Source organism: Lotus japonicus, chromosome 2 (genome assembly GCF_012489685.1).
Source record: "Lotus japonicus ecotype B-129 chromosome 2, LjGifu_v1.2".
NCBI classification, from domain to species: domain Eukaryota; kingdom Viridiplantae; phylum Streptophyta; class Magnoliopsida; order Fabales; family Fabaceae; genus Lotus; species Lotus japonicus.
In genome coordinates this window covers 74842145-74867805 of record NC_080042.1, presented here as the reverse complement: position 1 = coordinate 74867805, position 25661 = coordinate 74842145, and the positions used below count along the sequence as shown (strand labels likewise).

Here is a 25661-nt window from a genome sequence, read left to right as displayed (position 1 = left end):
AGCCTTCTGCCTCCAAACACTGTTTGATACGCCCCATCCAATCTGAATTCGCTAAATTTAACACCATCATTGTCTCATCTTCTTCGATACTTGGGATACTTAAAACTTCCTGGATAACTGACTTATTGTTTCCCGGCTTCTTGGTGCTTGCTAACTTTGATAGAATATCCGCCCTTGTATTCTCCTCCCGCGGAACATAATTGACCTGCACTGTGCCTATCTGCTTTATCCATCCCTGAGCTTTCAATAAATACTTAGCCAGCTGTGCGTCCCTCGCCTGATATTCACCCTGAATTTGCCTGGAAACTATCTGAGAATCTGTTTTAATCATTATGCTCTTGACCCCCATCTCGATCGCCAACTTCAAACCTGCAATTATAGCTTCATACTCTGCCTGATTATTGCTTGCTTTAAAGTCAAACTTGAGTGACTGCTCAACTGTCACGCCACCTGGCCCTTCTAAGATTATTCCAGCTCCACTTCCCTTGACATTAGACGAACCATCTACAGACAAACTCCATTCGCCAACTTCCATATTTTTCTCACTGGAAGACATTTCATTAACAAAATCCACCAATACCTGTGCTTTAACCAGACCTTTCCTGTCAAAAGTGATTTCAAATTCTGACAATTCAACAGCCCAGGAAACCATTCGTCCAGCCAGATCAGGCTTTTGCAAAACTTGACGAAGTGGCAAATCTGTTTTTACCACAATTGGAAAGCCTTGGAAATAAGGTCTTAATTTCCTGGCGGATATGATTAGAGCTAATGCAGCCTTTTCAATTTTTTGGTATCTAATTTCAGCTCCTTGAAGAGCATGACTCACAAAATATATGATCCTCATATCATCCTTATTTTCTTGCAACAAAACTGAACTAACTGCATTATCAGAGATGGAAATAAACATTGATAATGAAATACCTGGAACTGGTTTGGCTAAAATTGGTGGCTTGGATAAATGATCCTTCAAACTTTGAAACGCCCTCTCACATTCTTCAGTCCACTGAAAAGTTTTGTTCTTCCTTAAGCATTGAAAAAATGGTGCTGACTTTTCCCCAGAACAAGGAAGAAACCTGGATAAAGCTGCTATTCTTTCTGTTAACTTCTGCACATCTTTAACTGAGGTTGGACTCTGCATATCGAGTATCGCCTTACACTTATCAGGGTTCGCCTCAATTCCTCTCCTCGTGATCATGAAACCCAAAAACTTTCCGCTTTAAATTCCAAACGAACACTTTTCCGGATTAAGTCTCATGTTATGCTTTCTTAGTTCGCCAAAAGCTTCTTCGAGATCAGAACAATGCGCCACCATTTCCTCTGACTTGACCACCATGTCGTCTACATAAATCTCCATGTTCCGCCCCACCTGCTTGTCAAACACCTTATCCATCAACCTTTGGTATGTTGCTCCCGCATTCTTCAGCCCAAACGGCATAGTCTGATAGCAATAGTTCGCCTGATTTGTCATGAAAGCTGTTTTCTCCTCGTCAGGCTGATACATTCTTATTTGATGATATCCTGAGTATGCATCCATGAGGCTAAGCATTCCGAATCCAGATGCCCTATCCACAAGCTTATCAATATTCGGTAAAGGATAAGAATCCTTAGGACAGTGCTTGTTCAAATCTGTATAATCTGTGCACATTCGCCACTTGCCATTAGCCTTCTTCACCATAACAACATTCGCCAACCAAGTTGGATACTTTACTTCCCTAATGAATCCAGCCTCCAGTAACTTATTTGTTTCCACCTATACAGCCTCTGCCTTTTCTTCGCCCATCTTTCTTTTAAACTGAACAATAGGTTTCACCCCGGGATTTAAAGCCAATTTGTGACATATAAATTCCGGATCTATTCCTGGTAAATCTCTTGCACTCCATGCAAACAAATCCATATTCTCAGATAATAATTTTACCAACCTGTTTTCCTGACTTGTAGTTAAATTGACACCAACTTTCAAGTTTCGCTCACCAATTTGGATCGCCTTAGTTTCCTCTTCTGATTTCATCTTGTACTCACTGAATCCTTCTCGAGGATCCAAAATAATTTCTGACTGTTCTAAATCCACCTCATAGACTCGATGCCCCTCTTTCACTGCTTTCTTACCCATGTGCCCATACTGCTTAAAACTTTCTGAATAACACTTTCGAGCAACCATTTGATCAGCCTTTAAAATTCCAACTCCTCCTTTGCTCAATGGATACTTCGCCGTTAAATGTCTTGTAGAAATGATCGCCCCCAATCTGTTTAGTGATGGCCTCCCAATGAGTACATTGTACGGTGAAGTACATTTTACTACCAAAAACTTAATAGCAAATGCCTCCGCATTCTTCCCTTCTCCAAAGACAGTTTTCAATTCCACATATCCTCGAACAAATACTTTTTCTCCAGAAAAACCCACTAAAGAACCATCATAAGGCAACAAATCAGATTCATTTAGCCCCAACTTTTCAAAAGCGTCACCATAAATCAAATCCGCCGAGCTTCCTTGATCCAGAAGTACCCTCTCAATTTCATAATCAGCAATCCTCAGCATTACAACAATTGGATCGTCTTCGTGAGGCTGTACTCCCTCAAAATCTCGCACAGTAAACGTTATATCGGGTTGATTGATTGCCCAACTTCCCCAATCGTTAGAGTAAACAGCATTAATGGAGTGAACGTACCTCTTACGAGCTGAATTAGTCATTCCTCCGCCACGAAATCCACCAAAAATAGAATGAATTCGCCCCTTTGCTTTTCCATCCGATTGCCTATCTTGACCACCACCCTCAATCTCTTTTCCATCTTCGGTTCGTCTTGTTGAAGTTCCTGCTTCATCTGAATTGCTTCGCCCCTCAAGCTGCTTCATATACCCAGCCTTTATCAATTTATCAATCTCCTTCTTCAAAGTAAAACAGTCATCAGTATTATGCCCTGAAATCCTATGATACTCGCACCACTTCTTCTTGTCCACGTAACCCGTTGACGGCTTTGGCTGCCGTGGAAAACGAATAACAATTCGCCTCCAAACACGTGTGCAAAGCTTCAGTCAAATTAACCGCCAAAGGTACTGCACGGTCATTTTGGTTCCGAGTCCACGTCATCGAATGTCCTGACCCACGCACTCCATACGGTTGAGCACGATTTTTGAAATTAGAACGGTTATCAAATCGGCCGTCATAACGGTTACGATTATTATACCCTGCGTTGCCACGTTCGGTCCATCCCTTCGAATATTGATCTGTAACCGCTCCTTTTCTCGCCTCGAACTGCTGTTTCTGCCCAGTTACCACCGCATTCGGGCGGTTATTCTTGATCTGATCACTTTGCTCCTCCCTAATGTATCCTTGAACCCTTTCGCGTAGGTGCACCATTGTTTCCACCGGTTTCCTGCTTAAATTACTGTTTAGACCGCCCGGCCTCAAACCCAATTCAAAGGCTGCAATGCAAATTTCTGGCATCTTATCCTCCAAATGAACAGATAGTTGATTGAAACGCCCCATATAAGATTGCAAAGTCTCATTTACTCCCTGCCGAATGTTGAATAATGTCGCCGGAGTCACTTTTTGTGCACGACTGGTAGAAAACTGAGACAAGAATTTTGTAGATAATTCTGTGAAATTGACGATTGACCTTGACGGTAGAGTTGTAAACCAAATCATCGCCGATTTCTTAAAAGTTGACAGTAACATTTTGCACTTCAACGCATCTGATGCGCCTACAATGACCATTTTCGTGTTGAAATACACTAAATGGTCCTTTGGATCTGAATCGCCATAGTAAGAATCAAGCTTCAACGTCTTCAAATTGTCTGGGACGGCAATGTTCGCTATTTCCTCTGTGAAAGGTTGAAAGTCCACCACCGTCTCAGCCATTCTTCGATCGCCCTCTCGTAAACCCTGAGTCTGATTAAGATCAGTAAGTTGATTTTGCAACTGCTGATTATGTTGACGAAGTTCATTGAGATCGTCCATGATCCGCTGAAGAACATCGGGAGGAACATCATTTTGTTGAACATGATTCCTCTCTCCGTTCGCCCCGGATCGAGTCACCATCGCGATGAGAAACGAAGCCTAGGAAAGTATCCAAGGCCCCACGGTGGGCGCCAATGTTTCGGTATGGAACCGCAGACTAAGGCTAACCAATATCGAGAGCAAGCGAGAGTAAACAAAGTGAGTAAAATGCGTGAAAAATGATAGGATCCCTGCCGCTTGGGCGGTCCTTCTTTATTTATAGTTGGGTTTTGATCCGGCTGGATCATGGGTTACCCGGCCCATTTAATACATGATTCGGTCAACCTAAGTAATATACATATTGATCAGCCCATACCAGACCAATAAACTTTTCTGAAAATAAAGTATGCTTGAAAAGACTTTTTTACAAAACTTCTATCAAATACAAAAAACATTCTAAGACGTATTTTCTGGGAAATGTTATTGGATATCCCTCAAACAATTAAAGACTTTTAGAGCCGCCTTCGTAGCATGTGGTTTTATCAAGTTGTCTGTTTTATTTGTAACTGATTAGCCATCTTAATCCGTCACCGCCAGGCTACAGCATATCAACACCTTATTTGTTCATAATTTATTAATATTTGTCCAGTTTATTGTTACTTTTTTTTTCAAGTGAAAACATTTATTTACGTAGCTTGCTATTATATGGAGAGATTTTTTCCAATTCATACACAAGAATTGAATAATATGAGACGGTGATTAAATATGCTTAAAAAAAATATGTACCAACTATATGTTAAAATTTTCTTTCTATTCAAAACATTTTGTAAAAGTTAAAGAATTAAAGGGATGTGCATGCACAATGAATATGTAAATAAATTTTACACAGTCATTCAATTGAATTCCGCCACATCATAAAATATATCTTATTTTAATTAAAATTTAATGCAAACGTTATTATTTCTTCTACGTGACATGTTGTGTTTGATTGTCTGTGTAAAATTGTTTTACACCGACAATACATATCCATGAAACTCAAAGTTAAATATGCTATATAAATTGATGAGAAAATGGTGGTGCAGTGTAAACTTTTTTTACACATGCACCCAATTGATTTCTGTCACACCAACATTTTATTAATTTACTAATTAAAATTAAAAATATTTGTAACCACTTAATCCTATGTGACATAATGTGATTGGACGTCAGTGTAAAACTTCTTTACACTGAAGGTGCATATCCATTAATCTCTAAATTGATTACTAAAAATTCAAGAGAAAAAGGATGATGCACCGACGTGTAAAATTTTCTTACACTGTCAACCAGTCAGATTTCAAGATGTGTCACGGTAATTAATAAAATTAAATTTAAAGAGAGATTTTCTCACATTCTTAAAATCTGATTGGTTGACAGTGTGAAAAAACTTTACGCCCGTCATGGATAGAAATTAAACTCAAAATTTAATACTCTAGAATATGTTAGAAATTTTTAGACGTATGGTACATATACACCCCTTAAGCCTTATAATAAAAAAATATTTGGTGTTCAAAATACTACTACTACATAACTACTAAAAAGGGAGAAGTTGAAAATAATACTAGCAACAAAACCGCTGGAAAAGGTAGATTATAAATTATTGTCTTTTGCCGCGTTGAATGCCAAGCGGGCTAGGCACATCCAAGAAAACGATCTTTTCTAGCCGGCGCGTAAACTATAAAGAATAACCATCCATCTTTTTGGTCAACCTGTTATTATTCAATGAGTAATATAAAAATAGATTTTAAAATAGTATGATATCAAATAGTATTTATACAGGGAGGGGAATTCTTGTGCTGATTTCTTGGCGAAGTTTGAAGCTGCTCAAGATAGTCTTTTCGAGGCTATTGCTCACCCATTAGATGGGATGAGTTTGTTATTGCTTGCTGATTTTATGGGTGTCTCTTCTGTTAGGCCTTAGTTCGGGGTTTTCCTGTTTTCTTTTCTTTCTTTATGATCTTTACCAAAAAAAAAAAATATTAATTTTCTGATGTACCAAAAAGAACATAGTATTTATATTGTTTTGGATTATTTGGACGACCAGGCTATGACATTTTGCCACAGTATTAATTAACCAGCCGAGCACAAGCATATTTGAGTCAGTCACCGCTAAGCAGAGACAAAACTAGCTAGAAAAATTAGTGCGGGGGCAAAAATTCCAGAGCTCGCTTAATACGCCATATTAAGCCTGATAGTATAAACTTATATAACACATTAAATATTTATTTGTTGTTTGATGCTAATTTTTATTACATATGCTTATGATCATCAAATCACTGTTATATATTAAAATGGTTGATATTATAATCTAGCATATAGATGTGAGATAAAGTCTGATAAGTATATAAATTCATTGAAAATATTTAATTTACTGACATACCACCACATACCACCACCGGTCACCACCCTCCTTTGCCACTGCCACCGCCATTGTCAGTATGCTGCCACCACCCATCGTAACACTACTACCACCACGACCACAAACAAATAACTCCACTACCACCCTCACCATTGCCTCCACCACCGTCTTTGTCACTACCACAAAATCTCTCTACGTCCACCACCACCTACCGTACCACTATCACCGCCACTGTCGTCACTATCATTGTCGCCACAATCACCGTCATCTCTACCACCCATCATTGTTAATACCTCCACAACCACATCCCTCCACACTCACCACCTCTACACTAACACCACCACTATCATCATCCCATCCTCCACTAAATAAGTGATTGTATTAATTTAAATAATATAATAAGTTATATAGTATATGCTCAAACGCTGAATAATATTAAATTTTTATCAGATCTTATCTCATCAGAACTAATATTATCAGATTTTATATTATACAATATATAAAATGATTAAGTGAAATGGATGTGAATGAAATATTATTAATATTTTCACTTTGCATTTGTCAATCATGTGGGCAAAGAAGAAAGATCAACACACTACACAACTCTTGCACCATACAATGCCAAACACGTCACTCTAGTTTGGGGAGCACCATGTGACTTGTGAAAAACGCAATGAAAAATCTTAATTCACACATGATTCGTACTTACACCGGTAAGAATAGAAAAATAAAAGATATAAATAAGAGAAGATTTGATTAATGATGTGATAAGACAAGAAGAGTGAGAGATGAATATAAATAAGTTACAATGAGAAAGAAGAGAAAATTGAGTGTGAATGAATCAAAATCCAAAGCAATACAATTATATATAGATTCACTACCCTAACAAAGTGTTTATGCATCTACTAGAAGGGGATGGTCCAATCTAGGAGGGGGTCTTGAACCAGAAGAACGTCTAACGGTTGACGAGCTTCAGCTTTGGCGAAGAAATTTGCACACACATTATCTCGCGCAGAGGATGACCTAGACACACCTCTCAAGCTTTAGCAAGTCGATCTCTAATAATCTAAACCAACACGACATGCATATAGAATCTCGTCGGAGAACTCTTAACCAAAGAGATAGCAAGCAAAAAGTCTGAGTTACACGCCACCTAACGGAACCTGAAGTCTCAAGCAACACAAAGTCCATGGAAGACAATATGGAGCTCCATTGAAAGAACACCAAAGACCCTCGCAACTGAGAAAACCAACGATCACTGTTATTCCAAATGCAACCGCTGAAACTTGAACTGATAGGCAACCCACCATGACTTCCATCACCATTCATCGCAACACTATAGCCTATAGGAGAACTCCATCTCAGCAACCTCGCAGGAGAGACAAGACTAGACGAAGCGCAAACTTATTAAAACCTCTCATTTTGATCTATAATCCCCTCCACCAAAGAATCATCTGAATAACCTTCTTCTCAAAAGTTTCTCTTACTCCATAAGCTCCACACCGCAACCATGGTCGTGCCAAGCCAAGATACTTACATGCATCTCCAATTTAATTCTTATAATAAGAAACGGTAAAAAAATATTCACATTTTTCTCTCTTTTTTCACTCTATTTACATCTTCTTTTATCATTTTCTCAAATAAACCAAACATAGCATGAGTGAGAAGTGGAGAACACCCTACCCCATTCCAAACAACAGTCTAATCACGCCATCAAGTTAACAAATTAAACCAAGCATGATGCAGACCAGTCCTCATGGACCATGATCATAGGTAAAGAAAAAAGAAAACTAACATTGATTAATCAGAATTCACGTTACACACGTGCCACCGTCATGGTCCACTAACCTCAATTAAAGTGAACCTGCACTTGTTTCTGTGCTGCCAACATGGACCATAGTCAACAAATGTTCTCCACTTCGCCGAATACAAAGATTTAGATCCTCCCACTTTCAATCAATTGCACTGAGTGCAGCATGAAAATTGATGATTCTTCCGTCCAACTTTCATTTTTCACACAACAACATTAATCACATTCTATAAGAGTAGTGTCACATTGAGAAATTTGATACTACAATGGTTTCATAGGATCCATTTCAGGTACAGTAACCACAACCTTAATTTCATGGAGCTATCTATGAATACACAGAGCCTCTCACTACCCTTCAAATCTCTCATCAATCACTCTTTCAACCATCAACTACCCTTCACAACCAAGTTGATCACTAAACCCAGAACCACAAGACTCACTGTAACAGCAAGGAGGAAGGAACCCATTGAAGGGTTGAGCGATGATTTGAACGCTATAGCTTCTTATAACCTTGATTTTGCATACACTCGAAGAAAGGTTCGTGCAGCTTTTGCTGAGGTGCAGCAGCAGCTTGATCATTGCTTGTTCAAGGTAAAGTTCAAATTTTTGTCATGATCAGTGGAAGGGTTCAATTGTTCAAGTTTCAACATTTTGGGGTTTTGTTCTAGAATTAGAGACTGATTGGTGTAGTGATCTCTTTTGCTAGAATGCTCCTGCTGCGATCAGAACTGAAGAAGTAAGATTTTTTTATTTTTTTGCTTTACCTGTTACTGTTAATTTCCAGAAAAAGCTAGGACTATGTTTATGTTAAAAATCTCAACTTTTTTACTTTGATTAAGTTGTTACATAAAGTTGTTTACTTTTTACTTATTTGTTAAGTAGTGGTATGAAAGGAATTCAAGGGGAATGGAAATTTTCTGCAAAAGCTGGATGCCAGAGCCTGGCATTCCAATCAAGGCCTCTGTGTGTTTCTGTCATGGATATGGTGATACTTGCACCTTCTTCTTTGAAGGTTTGTCATTTCAGAAAGTTCCTCTGAGAAGTATGTTGTGTTGTGTGTTTTTAAGGTTGGTGGATGTTCTTTGTGTATGATTTGGGGGAGATTTGGAATTTTATTCAGGTATAGCCAGGAGAATTGCTGCAGCTGGGTATGCTGTTTTTGCTATGGACTATCCAGGTTTTGGACTTTCAGAAGGATTGCATGGTTATATACCAAACTTTGATGATCTGGTTGATGATGTTATAGAGCATTATAGAAGAGTTAAAGGTGTGATTTCTCACTTTTAGGCTTTTAGCATACATGGTGTTGTATTGATTATTATTGTAATTTTTTTTTTCATGTGAAAACACATGGTGTGCGGTGCTGATCATGCTTAATATTTCAATTGACAGCAAGGCCTGATCTGAGAGGTTTACCTAGATTTCTGTTGGGGCAGTCAATGGGTGGAGCAGTTTCTCTTAAAGTTCATCTTAAGGAGCCAAATAATTGGGATGGAGTGGTTCTTGTTGCACCAATGTGTAAAGTAAGCTCATTCCCCTGTATTGCAATTGATGCTCACCAATTTCTTACAAACTATAAAAGAAGTCTACCCTCAAAAGTGTATTTTGGTTGTACTATATTAAACATTGGCTAACTTAAGTTCGTTTTGCTTTCATTGGCAAGTAGAATATGATATCCACAAATAACTTGAAAAATAGACTGTCTGCCTCCAGTCAGATTCTTTTAGTGAGATGAGGTGAACAAAGCTATAATGCAATCGGCTACGTCTCTAGTTAAATGTAAAGAAAAATGCAATATATTACAGGAGGTAGCAGCAAGCAGCTGAACAATACTGGAAAATATAAAGAAATGTAACTTACATTTTCAATGAACTTGAAGAGTTGAAATGCCTAAAATGGACTTTATTCAATGAGAGCGGATGGAAGAGAAGAGAAATATGTGATAGATGTGATATATGATGTGGTGTGATATGGAGAGGGAGATAGAGAGAAAATATGAGGTGTATTTGGGGTGTTTGTACCGTTTAGGTGTTTAAGAATCAGGATTGTATCAGGTAATACCTTATCCCTTGAATGCCAGAGGAAGAAAGAATGAGGTCAATATGTTGTCTCCATACGTTGCTGTAGTTGTCTGTTTAGTCTTTGTAGGCCAAGTCTTTTAGTCTCTAACTGATTATGATTGGCCTTCTTGGACTGATTTCCCTATTCAGGACCATCATAAAACTGGATTTGGCTGTTCTATTCAAAAGTGGAAATGGAAAGGGTTCTTTAATAATGATTTCATTTCAATGCTTACCTAGCATAGCCACGTATTGTCTTTGTCTAACCTTCTTGAAGAGGGAGATAATATTGAGGATTAAACTAAAAAATACTTTGGATTGCTTCTGTGTTTTTGGACATTCTTTTTGTGTCATTGAGCGTGGTAATAAAAGCTACAGGCAATAAATGTCATGATATGGTAATATTGTAATGTTATTTAGTTGAATGAGATACTGTATTTTGTTTTTAATTTGGGGTATTAGCTTAATAGTGTGATGAAGCATGACTTGCTGATCTTGTGTTACTGGTAAGATTGCAGATGACGTGTTACCCTCAGATGCAATTATGAAGGTGTTAACTCTTTTGTCAAACGTGATGCCAAAAGCAAAACTCTTCCCAAACCAAGACCTAGCTGAGCTGGCCTTCAGAGAACCAAGTAAAAGAAATTTGGTTGGTCACTTTGTCAATATTATTTATCACATGCTTATAGAATGAAATATAAAACCATTTCTATTTCATAAGCTTTCTTTTACAAAATGTTTTCCACTTCCTGATTGTTTAGAAATTTGTCACAAGTCATCATGGAATTGCTATTATACTTGTGGTCATAGTTGCATTGTGATTGTTAGAATTCGTGCTGCAATTGCGGTTATGAAGACTTCCAAAACTTCTATGTTCTGGCTGCAGTGGTAGTTGTAGACAGAAATTTTAAAACCATGCTCATCATGTATATGTTGCATTCAATATTAGATCCTTACTATCTGCATGGTCAAATGCCCACATTGTAGCCAGTTATCCGAGTTTCTGTGTTTTTTCATTTATACATGAGGATGGTCGACTTAACTAAATAGGTTTAGGGCCTGAGTCAATGGGAAAATCACATATATAATCCTCTTCTGTTCATTTCATATGATTGGAATATAAGAGTTTTTCTTTTCCTTTCATGTTTTCACTTACAATTACAAAGACAACCTTTTTTTTTTTACTTTGTTGTTTTGAAAAATTGGTACAAGAAATGGTAAGAACAACAGTTGATTTCAGTATATCTTGAACAATTTTTTTAAAACAAAAGTTTGAAATGCAAGTAAATTGGTATTATTAAAATTATTAATGAAAATAAGAAATAAAAGTAGAAAGTGTTTTCTTTAGATAAACAGGCCCTGATGTTCTACTACTTTTTACTTATATACCTTATGCGACTGTTTACAAACATATGCCATTTATCCCTTTATAGCAACTTAAGTACCTTCATGAATATTACTTCATTGAGGTTGCCAATCAACCCCATTGATATTTATGTGGTTGCTGCATGAATGTCTTCAACAGTTCTGCCAAGTTGATCTTTGCCATTTTTCTGTTTGCGGCACAGTAAAACATCGTAGCTTCTGTCATTGATTTCCTCTGTGAAAGAACGAAAACTTAAGTGTAGATTTCTATTTCTTTGAACTTGTAGTTAATACCTTGCTATCCTCACCTCAAGTTTTATCTTAGTTTAAGCCTACTTGATACTCTGCTCAACCATTATTGTATCATTGCCTTACAACATCTATTAATGAGTAGTCATGCTCATATTCAGGTGTCTTGGTGTTTGGAACAAAACAAACAAAAAACTATAATGTCATTTTATTAATCCGTACACAAACTTTCTTACTCCAATTGTTATTTTTTTAGGCTGTTTACAATGTTATATGTTACGAAGATAATCCACGACTGAAAACTGGCTTGGAACTTTTAAGGACTACAAAAGAAATTGAGTCACAAGTACAAAAGGTTGGTTTTTCTTTCTCATTCTCATTTCCCCTTTTTCTTTTTGTTGTTTGTTATTTTCCAGGATATGATTTGGTTATGTTATGGCTGTTTCTTTTATCTCCTATTCAATTATTGTTATATCAACAAAATCCATTGAATAGTTTTTTTATGTGGGTGATTAATGACAGGTTTCAGCACCATTATTGATTCTTCATGGAGCAGCAGATAAGGTGACTGATCCATTAGTGAGTCAATTTCTTTATGAGAAAGCATCTAGCAAGGATAAGACTTTAAAGCTTTATGAAGATGGTTACCACTGTATTTTGGAAGGGGAACCTGATGACCGAATATTTGCTGTGCATGATGACATTATCTCATGGCTTGATTTTAGGTGTCAACTTAAGTGAGGTTTATACCAACTAATTCATCATTCATCTTACTGTCATGTCATTCTTAGACTTAAATAATACTCATGATATCTCAATTTATTAAATGCATTCCTAACCACATTGGTTGTTGTAGTTGGACAATGATTGATACAAATAAACAAATGAGCCGAAGGATTCAGTTTTTATGGTAGCATAATCTATTGACTTTTATTTGTGATAGATGAACAAGACAGCATTTTCTTCAACTTTATTAGGTGATATTAGACTTGAGAGTCTATTTCGTCTTTTTAGCGCTTAAAGTTAATCTGATCAGTTAAAAACCTATTTTGAAGTGTTTTGGTAAGGAACTAAGTTGGTTTAGTGGTAAACAACTTAGATCCCGCAAGAATGAGAGTATAAGTTCGAATATTGGGATTCGGGAAAATCATTTGTTGGGAGAGACATGTTGTTTTGTTCAAGTAGATGATCACGTTTGAATATTGGGAAAGACTACCCAAAAAAAGTGACTAACCATGCCCTCAACTTTCCAGCAAATCCTTTTGGAATCTCAGAGAAACTTATCACATAAGAATGAATAGCTTGAACAATAGAGTTAATCAAAGCCTTTCTTTTGGCACAAGATAGTGCTTTCTATTTCCACCCTTTAGCTTCTCCCGGACTATTTCCTTAACAAAATTAAGCACTTTAGCCTTTAATTTCTCAATTGCCTTAACATTCATAAGTTGCTTGGTTATAAAAATGGAAACAAAACCTTGGAAGGTGAGCAGCAAATTATACGGGTTAAAAGTTGGTGGATGAAATATCCTATAGTCATTATCTTTGAGGGTGTTTCATATGGAGAAATAGAAATTCATGTAGGGATAACCATAAAAATAATTTGTTATAATAATGAAATACTTGTGATCACAACGATATTTGGATTCTCTGTTGAGAAAGGAATGTGGTAGTTTTACTGGGGATTAGTGTTTCAGGATCAAAGAAAATTTGATCACTCGTACTGTCTTTTCATCAGTTTATGAATGAATGAATATCATCTGTGAAAGGCTGAGTGGCAATGTCTTTATCATCATTCATCAGTGTACGTTTATTGGGCTAAAATGCTCAGATCAAAAGCAGGGGGCCGAGGTACTCTGTCTGTCACTTGTGAGCTGTATAGGGTACGTGCAACTGCTCATCCTTTTATTTCATTTATGTTTTGATGGTTTATGGCTTTATTCTCATGATGGTTTTGTTCTAATTTGACATTTTATGCTTCAATCCTATTAGCATTTTAGTAGGAATTAGGAATGTATTACTTTTTTTAAAGGTAAAAGTACTTGCATTAAGATGAATGTGGAGCATTACAAAGATCTCAAACCAATAAAGCATCAAGTCTTATGGGTTCTATTCCCATCTAAACATTGTGCAGATAGGAATATATTAGTTGAACTAACCATAGTTGGTGTATTAGAAAAGTTCCTTTGATATAGAAAGAATATGTGCAATGCTTGGGGGATCCACACTATAATTGATCCATTCTCAGTTGGAGAGAAAACCTTTGCTTTGAAGAGTAGAAAATAAGTGGAAAGAAAACACAAATTTTGAAAGCATTTTCTCATGTTTGGAATACTCAGAAAATGGAGGGGGAGGATAAAATACATGGGCCACTGAGTTTGATTTTTATGCTCAAATTAGAAGAAAATGAGTCTTGTCAATATTTTTTTTTTCTAACATCCTCTTTTTATAAAAAAAAATTGTTATATTTTTATTTAAATATATTTATGTTATTTTATCAATACATCTTTTTCTTTTTCACTTTTCTTTTTATACTATTTTCAATCACAAAACTTTAAAAATCGTCTCATTTTCTACTCATTTTCTTTTCTTTATTTCCCTTCTCTCTTTTCTTTTTCTTTCATCTCAGTTTCCTTTTCTAACCAAACAAAGGAAAGATTTTGGGGAGATGATATTTTATAGTTTCAACCAAAATACCTTAGCTTAGATATTGCTAATAAAATTCTAAATTTTTTATCATAAATTATAAATAATTTTTTAAAATATATATTTTATCACAAAATTTAGTTATTACATTTATTTTTACTTAAGGAAATTTTTTTATTTCACAAATATATCCTTTTCAATTTTTTTTTTCTACCTACTCTCATACCAAAAATATCTGAAATTCTTCTCTGTTTTATTTCTTTTCTTTCCTTTCCCCTTCTTTCATTTCACAATACCAAACAGCCCGTAAAGTGGAGATGAAATTAGTGTGAAAAGCATATTTTCATGGACATTTTATTCAACTAGGCCTTCCACACCAGGTTTAGTACTGATTGACGAAAAGATCCTACCCCTTTCCCCTACGAATGAAACAAATTAACTGAAACTTCAATCACTGACCATACTTTTCATAAATAATCTCGTTATAATTAGTCAATTAGTCATGTACTCATGATTTGTTAGCTCAATTAGTTGGCAGATTAACTGAGTGCTATACTATGATCTGATTTGAAACCATTGTAATTAAGTGGTCGCCCCAACATGCTGTGTACCTACCCTCAAATGCATTTATGCTTTAATTTCCCTCATTTATCTTTTTTTGTTTTATCGCTGTTCTTAACAAGTACTAATACATGCAGCAATATACTTATCTTTGTTTTTCAATGGAGTAATGATATATACATATCTCATTTTTTAAACACTTTATTTTCACTTTTTTTTATTTTTATCTCTCATCTTATCATCTATCACATCACACAATTTTCTCTCTTACTTTTTCTTTTCTTTTTATCTCTCTCGTCATTCCACCTTTTCACCTCAAAAAAGAGGTGTGAATGAAACATTATCTATTCAATTCAATGAAAATTAGAAATAATAGTAGTAACAACTAACAAGTACGAAAGCACAAAAAACGAAGTTATTGAAATATAATAGGATGAGATCTAGCTGTTCTGAGTGGCTTTTTATCAACAATCTCAATCTGTCTGTATTCTGTCCTGGATAGTATATATAGGTGCTAGTCGTAGGTGAGTAGCTAGCTAATTAACACACCTACAATAGCTACTAGTATTATATATGTTATTCACAGTGTCATGCAGTTTTAAGCACACCTGAAACCCAATAATATGTGTCTGCACACATTCACGCCAATGGCTTGTCCAAAAATGGTTTAGGTCTATAAACTCACCCCTTTACTTCTTAGAGCATCTCCAATGGAGTCCTTATTTTGGGACCTTAAAATAAGATCCGTGTTAGGAAATTGCCATAGAGAAATAGAAACAATGACACAATCACAACACAATGATTTAACGTGGAAACTCCAAAATCGGAGAAAAAACTACGGCCGTTGTCAAAACCAACAACCAGAGAATAAACACTATGTGAAAATTGTTACAACACACAGATATTTCTCTCAACTACCCCACAACCCCAATACACCCACACTCTCCAAAGCTATTATCTGATCAAACCTCACAACACTCTAAAACAAGAGTATAAGAAAAGGAGCAAATAAAAGCTTAAGTGTTTGTACTATGAGATACTTCAGTTTGTTGGGATGCATTTCTCCTACGGGTTGCTATGGTATTTATAGGAGCTGATGCCAAGCCAATGCATATGCATTATGTGTGTATGCATACCATCATTTTCAACAAGTGCTGCACCGTCCTTTTTTACCCATGCCAATGTATTTAATTTCCTTGACTTACCAATCCTGCAATGTTAATGGGTGGCATAGTGTAGCATAGTGATTTTCACTTACAATCTCCCACTTGAAGATTGACTTCAGTCGGTCTTCACACCTCAATCATGCAACATTCATGTTTGACAATCTCTCACTTCACATTGTGCTCCCACTCAACATGCATCTTCCGCTTCCATTGTCTTTATCGACAATCATTGTCTATACCGACAATCATAACTTCCATTGTCTACCCCGACAATCATAGTTCAAAAGAACTATCATACTCCACCATAAAGAGTATACCTCACTTGGAACTAAACCATTCCAAGAATTTCTTCATGTCGAAACCATGCTGAAAAGTTATGGTGCAACTTCCATGTTGACTTTCTCCGGAAGTTCATCAGCAACCAACATAGCCGCACCACACACCTTGCATCAATGTCAACCAATGCCCGTGTGCAATTCTGAATCCGCTAGCAATAGCTTATCCTTTTCCATGGCAGTGCGGTAATGCCAAGACGATACACTTGTCATTTTAGAGAGCATCATCCTCTCCCAAAATGAGGGAGATATTGCTAACATTTTCCTCAGAGCCCCTTTCTGATGTTGCTGCACCTGGACAATTTTTCTTTACATGCCCAGACCTTCCACATTTCCAGCATGTAATATTCCTTCCCTGATTCTTCTTACCATAAGGCCCACCTCTGGCTATTAGCGCCGAGCTTGATGAAGTGTTGTCCTCACTTTTCATTCTTCTTTCCTCAGAAATAATTTTGCTGACAACATCTTCAAAGCTCAAAGTTTCCTTCCCATATATCAAAACAGGTTTGATATGCTCATAGGAAGATGGAAGAGACCATATGAGTCTCAGTGCTTTATCTTCATCATCAATATCGACTCCAATAGCTTCTAATTCGGAGACAGTTTCATTGAGAGCACTAAGATGATCAGAGACTTTCATATTATTCTCCATGCGTAAATTGTGGAACTGTTCTTTCAGCAGCAATCGGTTTGAAGTGCCTTTTGCCTGATATAATCCTTCGAGTTTCTCCCAAAGTTCTTTGGCTGAGGAAATACTCTGCACATTTGCAAGAATATTCTTAGCCAAACATAGGCGGATTGCACTTGCGGCTCTCAGATCTAGTTCCTCCCACTTCTCATTCTCCATGTTGGAAGTGTTTCCTTTCAACGCCTTGTGAAATCCTGCTTGTATCAACACATCATTGACTTGTATTTTCCACAAGCCAAAATTGATTCTTCCATCAAACTTTTCTATGTCACTCTTCACAGCATTTGAATAACTTGACATTGTGGCTGCGTGCGAACTGTAAATTTTCACAGTATCACACAACACTGTACCCACAAAGCATACTAAGAATAGTCCCACCGAACCAATGGCTCTTGATACCAGTTGTTAGGAAATTGCCATAGAGAAATAGAAACAATGACACAATCACAACACAATGATTTAACGTGGAAACTCCAAAATCGGAGAAAAAACTACGGCCGTTGTCAAAACCAACAACCAGAGAATAAACACTATGTGAAAATTGTTACAACACACAGATATTTCTCTCAACTACCCCACAACCCCAGTACACCCACACTCTCCAAAGCTATTATCTGATCAAACCTCACAACACTCTAAAACAAGAGTATAAGAAAAGGAGCAAATAAAAGCTTAAGTGTTTGTACTATGAGATACTTCAGTTTGTTGGGATGCATTTCTCCTACGGGTTGCTATGGTATTTATAGGAGCTGATGCCAAGCCAATGCATATGCATTATGTGTGTATGCATACCATCATTTTCAACAAGTGCTGCACCGTCCTTTTTTACCCATGCCAATGTATTTAATTTCCTTGACTTACCAATCCTGCAATGTTAATGGGTGGCATAGTGTAGCATAGTGATTTTCACTTACAATCCGGATCTTATTAGAGCCCACCATTGGAGCTATCCTACATGGCATGAGATTTTAGCAAAAGCTAAGATCCGTGCCTTAGCTCAGATACTCTCAAATGTGGGATCTTAAATAAAATAATATTTTTTTCTTTCTCATTCAATACCATAACCAAAGTAAAAATTAGGGAGAAAAATAAATAATATAAATATATTAGGTACCGTGGATCCAGTCAAAAGTAAAATAAGATCTCAACCACTAGAGTGAAATGTGCATGAAAACCTTATGAGTGTCTTAAATCCTATGTGGCAATTTGGGCCCACAAAAATTGAGTTAAGTCCCAAAATAAGTTCCTACCATTGGAGATGCTCTTAGGGCGCCTCTCAGTGTCTTTGCGAATTGCGATCTATATGTGCTTTCTATCTAATCACTCTGACCTACGCGCCGAAAACATTACTCTTTTTCCTTTGTTTTTTGAAAGTAATATTTTTTTGGTTACAGGAGGAAAAGTAACTAAAAGACAGAAAAACTAGCTAATTGCATCTAGATACAAACTATCATAAACAAAAGACAGCGGTCTCGCCCAAACTTGGATCGGTGTATCACTTTTCCCCGCCTCACGAGCTAAACAATCAGCAGTAAATACTTGATTTTTATATACTTTAATCATTTTATAAAAAACTTATTTAAAACCATGGAAAATTTCCCATCGAACTAAACATATAGGAAGGAGGCCAGATCATGTTTGAATATATAATGAAAAATTATAGAGATTAATTTTTATGCACCGACGGTGTAAAAAGTTTTACACCATCATTCAATCACAACCTTCCATTTCCTATTTTTAGATATTCTTAAATTCAAAATTAATTGTAAGCTAACAAAATAGAGGGATGTGATTGAATGATGATTTAAAACTTATTTACACCGTCGGTGCATAAAAATTAATCTCAAAATTATAATGAGTAGAATTACACTTTTTATCTTTTGTGGCCGTTAATCATGATTTTATTTTCATTATTATAATTTTCCACATAAAATCCAAACATGTGCTAATTCTATGTTCTAAGAAATCATACTTTTTGAATTTAAGTCAAATCAGTTATCAGCACTTTATAATCAGAAAATCAATATATAAATAAGTTAGGTGACTAATTCTAAGTATTTAATTCAATCTTTCCATCACGGGATGTAATTTACCTTTAATTTCCAATTTAAAAAAATCAATCTTATAAAAATGAAACTATAAAATTAATGACTTGAAAGATTAAATGATGGTCATAAAGGTGGTTAGACACAAATTTTTGAGGAAGAAGAGTTCCAACATCACGTTCATTGTCTTATTAGTAATTAACACCCAAGAAAAATTAGCAATTTTGTAAATCTAGTCTTAGTTTTTTTTTAAGGTTTTCAATTTTAAAAAAATATTTTCATTTTTATATATAAATAAATCACAATAGTCACTATCATTCCATTATTATATCTTTTTTGATATTACCTCCACTGATATATATAGTATATCGTGGGTAGTGAAGGAGGGTCACAATCATGATAGAGCATGCTAATACTGGTGCCTATGAAGGGTGTTCGGTGGTTGTGGGTGTGTAACCGTGGTGATAGATTGGTAGAGAGTACCAAATGGTGACAACGGTATGGTAGGTAGTAGCGGTGGATGGACATCACGTGGTGGAGGCGACGATGATGAAGGTGAATTTTATCTCGTAGCAGTGACGATGATGGTGGTGGTGACAACCAAGGTTACCTTGTGGCGGGAACGGAAGTGGTGGAGGGTAGTGGAGTCTGGTTGTGGTGGTGGAGGAGAATGGTGTTGGTAGTAGAGGTTAAATAGATGTTACTTGGCGGTGGAAGAGGAAGTGGTGGAGTGTGGTTGTGGTAGTGGAGGAGAGTAGTGTTGGTGGTGGAGGATGAGGAGAGTGGTAGTCGAGGTGGATGTTATCTAGTAATGACAACAATGGTAGTGATTGAGAGTGATGCTAGTTACAGCTATGGCTTTGGTGGTGGAGATAGAAGTTAACTTGCGGCAACAACAACAATGGTGGTGATGCAAAGTATTTGTGGTGGCTGTAGTGGTATGTAGTGTTTATTAAAATAATTTTGAGGTTTTAAAAAGGGTTAAAGGTCATATTAATCTCTGTGTTTGTAAAAGTGTTTGATTTTTGTCCTTTAGCCAAAAAATGACGTTTAGTGACGGTTTTTTTACAATTACCGGCGGTTTATAATATAATTACTGGCGATTTTTTGACTGAGGGACCAAAATCAAACGCTTTTACAAATACAGGGACTAATATGACCTTTAACCCTTTTAAAAATTAGGCTGTAAACATTGAAGGAGAAAAACATTTCAACTCTATTATTATAAAACACGTTTTGTTTTTAAATTTACATTTGAAACCAAAAAACTCAAAAAATTGTTGCTTTCCCGTCTTTTTTCAGGAACATGTGTTATTTTGTTGAGAGTAGAGTAGTGATTCATTTACACTCTTATTTATCTTTCATCTCATTTTGACACATTACTCTTCCTATCTCTCTCTTATATTTTTATCATATCATCTATCATATCTTTCTCATTTTTTCCTTATCTTACAAGATGGAGTTGTATTTAGTTTGTGAACCAAACATTATTCATTCCATTAATTTGTGCATGAGTGCATTAGAAAGACCTAAAATGGAAAACCAACAGTTTTTCAAACTCATACTTGGTGTATTTTTGTTTAGATGTTAATTCAATCACAAACATGATTTCATGTGTATCGTGAGGTAGTAACACAAAGTTTAGAATTTGGCATTCTGAGTGGCTTGGATAAACAAAAATTAAGAATCTAACAGAAAATAAAGTAAATGGATAATTGAAAATGAACCAAGTGTCCTCTGTAGTATGTTTGAAGTTGAAGATACAACGTGATGTGAGGATATCTAACTTGTCTGTTCTAGCTAGCAGCTCCTAGTTTCCTACTCGTAGTTCTCACTTTTTTTTAGTTAGCAGTACTGACTACAGAGCATAACAAAACCCAGTGTTTCAAATCTCACCTTCACAGCTTGAAGCCAAACTAGTTGAGCGTGACCATGAGCTCAAAAGTTGTACCAAGTTACTGTATACAATGCAATATATAAACCAATAAACGGCCTCTCTCCCCTTCCTGATCATCATTTTGTTAAGTCTCTCTCTAGATAGAGATAGCTAGCTTGTCTTTAACTATGAAGATTGTTAGAAGCCATGATCTTGAAATGGATTGATCACTGAAGGAGGATCCAAACGCTGATTGTGCAGTGGCATGTCCTTACCAAATGCTGCTCCTACTGGTGCTCCAATGCAAGTGTAATTAGATTCTGCTGCTGCATAGTTGTTAAAGTTGTGAGGGTGGCTTCCACTAAGGACATGTCCCACATAGTAATCATTCACTGAGGAGTGGTGTGAGGGAAAAGAGAGAGGCCTTGATAAGAATTGTTGAGGTGGTTGTGGAAGTGGTGGTGGTACTACTGGTACCATGTGGGTTGAGGATGAACCAGAAATGAATCTTGGGAATTTCAGACGCATTGTTGGATCTCCCATGTTACTAGCTGGATGATAGCTCCCTGCTGATGCTGCTATTGGTGGACAGCATCTGAATAATTAATGGTAATGCAGAATTTTAGCTTACTTACACAGTTACACTTGTAAAAAGGAAAACAAACACACAAGGTTAACAACAAAGAGAATGATAAATTCATAAACCATGTTTTTACCACTACTACTGCTCTGTAGTACATATTGTTTACAATACGTTATTTTTGTGTTAAAATTAATTTGCAGAAAACTCATTTGACTTGTAAAGTGTTAGAAATAATAATATGAAATTATTTATGTGACTTTTATTCAACATTTAAATTATTAGGATAGTCCGTTATTTGACATGTTATTAGAACCTATATCACTAAGGAGGCTAGAGTTTCATCATTGCCCCCGCTCAAGATAATAAAAAAGTTGAATATTAGGGAAAAATTAAGGAGTGAGCAATTGTTCATACCCTAGGTGGGGGGCAACTTGAGTGGTTCGATCATTGCGGAAGACCAGCTGACGAGCATGGTTCAGCGTCTCAGTTTCCCTCTCTACAACACACACACAAATCAAATCAAACAGGAGAACCAACAACAACTCTTTTTAACAAAGTCAAAAAAAAAGAAACTACTCTCAGTGACAATCATTTCAGCAATCCTACAATTTTGTGTGATTGAAATGACCACGCCAAATCATTCACCACCATGCAGCAGTACTGCCTCAATTTTTCAGGGAATCTTGTTAAATCATATTTATTTTTTTAGTTTAGAAAAAAATAATAAAAAAAGTTAAGAGGACAAGGTGGGTGGCTAGCCTTGGCGGTGGCGGTTCATGTGTCCCCCAAGAGCTTGAGACTTGCAGAACTTCAGGGAACAAAATCTACACTCATACACCTTCCCACACTCCTCATCTTTTGCATCCTTCTTTCCACTTTTCTTTTTACTGCCTGCAACAAAAAATGTAAACAAAATTAAAAAAAAAACATGTGAGGAGGGTTAAATGTCATAAACATGCCATTGCTCCATTTTGTTTAATTTCCTAAATGGTGAAAAATCAAGCCCCTTACACGAATTTGTTGTGTAGTTGTCCAGAAACAAAAACAGTAAAGAATATAACTAGCTTTTAAGTTGGTACCTTTGATCTCATTCATATAGTAAAGTGTGTGCGTGCGTGATCATTAATTAAAGAAAATGTTTACCAGAAGAGGAACTATCTTGGATGACTTGTTTACCATTATCTCTAGCATTCTCGTCAGGAAAATTGTTGAGATCTAACGGGTTCTCTTCTGGTCTCCTGTTAAGAAACAACAAAAGTTAAGAGAGAGAGAGAGAGGAAGATTTTATGAATTCAAGAGATTCAGAAGAAGAAAGAGAAGATAATCAATGAGAAGCACTTTACATGGTACCCACAGAGAGAGACAGAAAAATAAAATGGTTGTGAAATAGTGGAGCAAAGCAAACACTATGTTCTGCAGGGGAGGATCAAACTTGTGAATTTTATCAAACACTTCAGTTTGAGACTGTGTTATATAGAGGATTGTAGTGATGGTGGGGGATGAAAAAGCTTTGAATGTTCTCTATCAGTTCCTCTGTCACGCCTCTCTCTCTCTCCCTCTCTCTTTCTTTCTCGAACTCACACACAGACACACTCATGACTCAACACAAACAGGAGCATAAACAGAAAATTAAATGAACAAAAGATCAGGCACTTAAATAGGTATAAAAAGAGGGTGTAGGGTTGGACTTAAATAGGTATTTGCTAATTGCTAGTTTCATCTGGTTTGGTTGAGACTTTGGGAGAAGAGACAAAGTAAAAAAGCACAAAATGAGATTGATCCAGGAGAGAATTTAGTGTTTAGAAGTTTACATTTAATGATGTTGAGAAAGTGTGAATTAGAGTCTTATGTTGTTTAAAAATGAGTAAGGTAAAATGTGAAATTAATATTTAAGAGATGTAACCCATAAATCTAACACCTTAACACTTCGGGTGATGTACAATTTTTTTATGATATTTGGTGCTAGCTGATTGTACAAGTTTCTTGTATTTTGTGCTTCTATAATACTCCTCTTAAGTAGCATCATTACCAGAACCACTTTTTAGTGGCTATTGTTGTTTCAAAGTTGACTTAGATAATTGATTTAGTCACAAACTTAATTATGAGAAGAGTTACGAAGAGTAGTTTCTCTAGCTAGCTTACATAATTAATTATGATATTTCATAAATGGATTTTACAATACATATAAGTTATAACTATAGAAGTTTTCTCATAAATATATTAAAACATAAATTACTTCAGTTTGAACAAATTTTCACTTGTCTATAAATCAACTTTACCATAATGCTAATCTAAATATGCCCTGATAAGCTATTTATTACTCTCTTTGTTTTTTATTATTTATCACTTTCTAATTTTTTAATATACTATTTATCTCTCTTATCTTATTAATTCTGACTGTTCAATTTTTCTACCACCGGTGAGAATTATATCAAGTTTAGGGTGTAATTGGAAAAATGCATTTTTTTTTACAAACAATTAATACTTTCTTAAAATTATAAGAGTGATAAATAAATAATAAATGAGAAAAAAAATAACCTCATAATAACTTGGATATATAGTAATTAGATATATAGATATCAAGGGAGTAGTAATACTAGGATTCTCCTCTATGGCTCTATCTATGCACTATAGCTGACTCTAAGGTTATTTTTGCCTTAGAGCTAGCATCAAGTGGTCAAATATTCAAATTTATAAAAATCAAACAGTACTGTATAAAAAGGTACGTAATAAATTAATAGCACAAAATAAAATCTTTACCCATAAAGGATGACAATCAAATGTGTACTGTACACACATTTGAGCGTTAAAGGCGGTGTTGGCTTCGGTGGGACAGGTGAAAATTGTCACATGGTGGTGTAGTTGGATAGTAACCCTTAAATATATTAATTTTAAAATTGAACAGCTAAGATTGATTGGAGTTAAAGTGTTAAATTACAAAAATATCCATTACTCATATTACCCATTTACCCCACCATTTTCATCTGAAGTTCCATCTCCTCCTACCTCTGTTACCATGCTTGGAGCGCAACCATGCTCAAGTCTTGGTGTTACTTATTGATTCTTCTTATGTTAGGATAAAATACAGAGGCATTTGGGCTTGTTTCTTCTGCTTTGTAGTCATGGACTCATGGGTTAGGGTTGGGGGCGTGCCACTCTCTGGTGTGTTGTTTTTTGTTTTCCTTTTTTCTGTTCTTGTATCTTTGCAGATCTGATTATAGAGATCTATAAATGTTAGTGAATATTTGTGTAAACGGTTAAAGCTTTGCAGATCTGCCATGTTAATGCCTCTATCTTTAAAACACGAACAATGAATTTTTGTGAATGTGTTGAACAATCTCAAGCTTTCTGGGTTTACTAAATTTGTTTTTTATTTGTTTCTCACTTTCTCATCATAAACGAGTTCACACACACATATTCAGTTGTTGATGAAATTTAATGGACTAGCTAAACCCCAGACAACAATATGGCAATCGTACTGTAGTGAGTTTGGTGTTGTAGTGGAGAGAGAAGTCAAGGGTATTTTGGTGGTTGTAAATTAAGGGTATTACTGTCTTCACAATCAAAAAATTTATGTGTACCATGGTGTGTCACCAAACTTACTGTCCCACCGAAGCCATCCATCGTCGTTAAAGGCTGCCTTAAAAATGAAAGATGACATGTATGCCAGAAAGGAAAACCAAGACAAGGCATAGAGTGCTCAATGTCATAGAGATTTTTTGCATCGTTGCTGTGTGTGCTCAAACAAGGGCGCATGTCTGAGATAATGTATGGTCCACAATTGCTCAATTTGGGTTCAAAATTCAATCCAGGGGACTTAAACTTGTATCCAGGAAAGGTTGCTATCAGTATATCTACCAATTAGGGTTTTTGCAATCTAGCTTGATAGAGCCAACCCCACTTCCTTGTTTTATTCTTTGGAAGTTGCAATATCTCATAGATTACATGTA

The 25661-nt window shown here is 36.0% G+C and overlaps 2 protein-coding genes across 2 annotated transcripts; one reads left to right on the top strand and one right to left on the bottom strand.

Annotated features, from left to right (window-relative positions):
* The first annotated feature begins 8210 nt into the window (after positions 1-8210).
* On the top strand, positions 8211-12747 carry LOC130739545 (caffeoylshikimate esterase-like). The gene is made up of 8 exons (XM_057591869.1): positions 8211-8731; positions 8847-8876; positions 9023-9152; positions 9261-9407; positions 9533-9663; positions 10712-10849; positions 12071-12169; positions 12337-12747. The coding sequence occupies exons 1-8, from the start codon at positions 8456-8458 to the stop codon at positions 12553-12555; spliced, it is 1170 nt and encodes a 389-aa protein (XP_057447852.1). The 5' UTR covers positions 8211-8455; the 3' UTR covers positions 12556-12747.
* Positions 12748-21014: 8267 nt separating this feature from the next.
* LOC130735674 (zinc finger protein JAGGED-like) lies at positions 21015-23544 on the bottom strand. The gene is made up of 5 exons (XM_057587587.1): positions 23055-23544; positions 22855-22949; positions 22471-22602; positions 22126-22207; positions 21015-21723 (listed from the first exon to the last, which is right to left on the bottom strand). Coding segments are annotated over exons 1-5 (708 nt in total). The 5' UTR covers positions 23057-23544; the 3' UTR covers positions 21015-21326.
* Between the last annotated feature and the right edge of the window lie 2117 nt (positions 23545-25661).

Coding starts and splice junctions, on each gene's coding strand:
- LOC130739545 (XM_057591869.1), top strand. CDS start 8,456: ATGGAGCTATCTATGAATACACAGAGCCTCTCACTACCCTTCAAATCT. Junction 8,732..8,846: donor TTGATCATTGCTTGTTCAAG/GTAAAGTTCAAA, acceptor CTCTTTTGCTAG/AATGCTCCTGCTGCGATCAG. Junction 9,664..10,711: donor TTGTTGCACCAATGTGTAAA/GTAAGCTCATTC, acceptor GTTACTGGTAAG/ATTGCAGATGACGTGTTACC.
- LOC130735674 (XM_057587587.1), bottom strand. Junction 22,603..22,854: donor CCAAGATAGTTCCTCTTCTG/GTAAACATTTTC, acceptor TTTTTGTTGCAG/GCAGTAAAAAGAAAAGTGGA. Junction 21,724..22,125: donor CAAGTTGCCCCCCACCTAGG/GTATGAACAATT, acceptor TTAATTATTCAG/ATGCTGTCCACCAATAGCAG.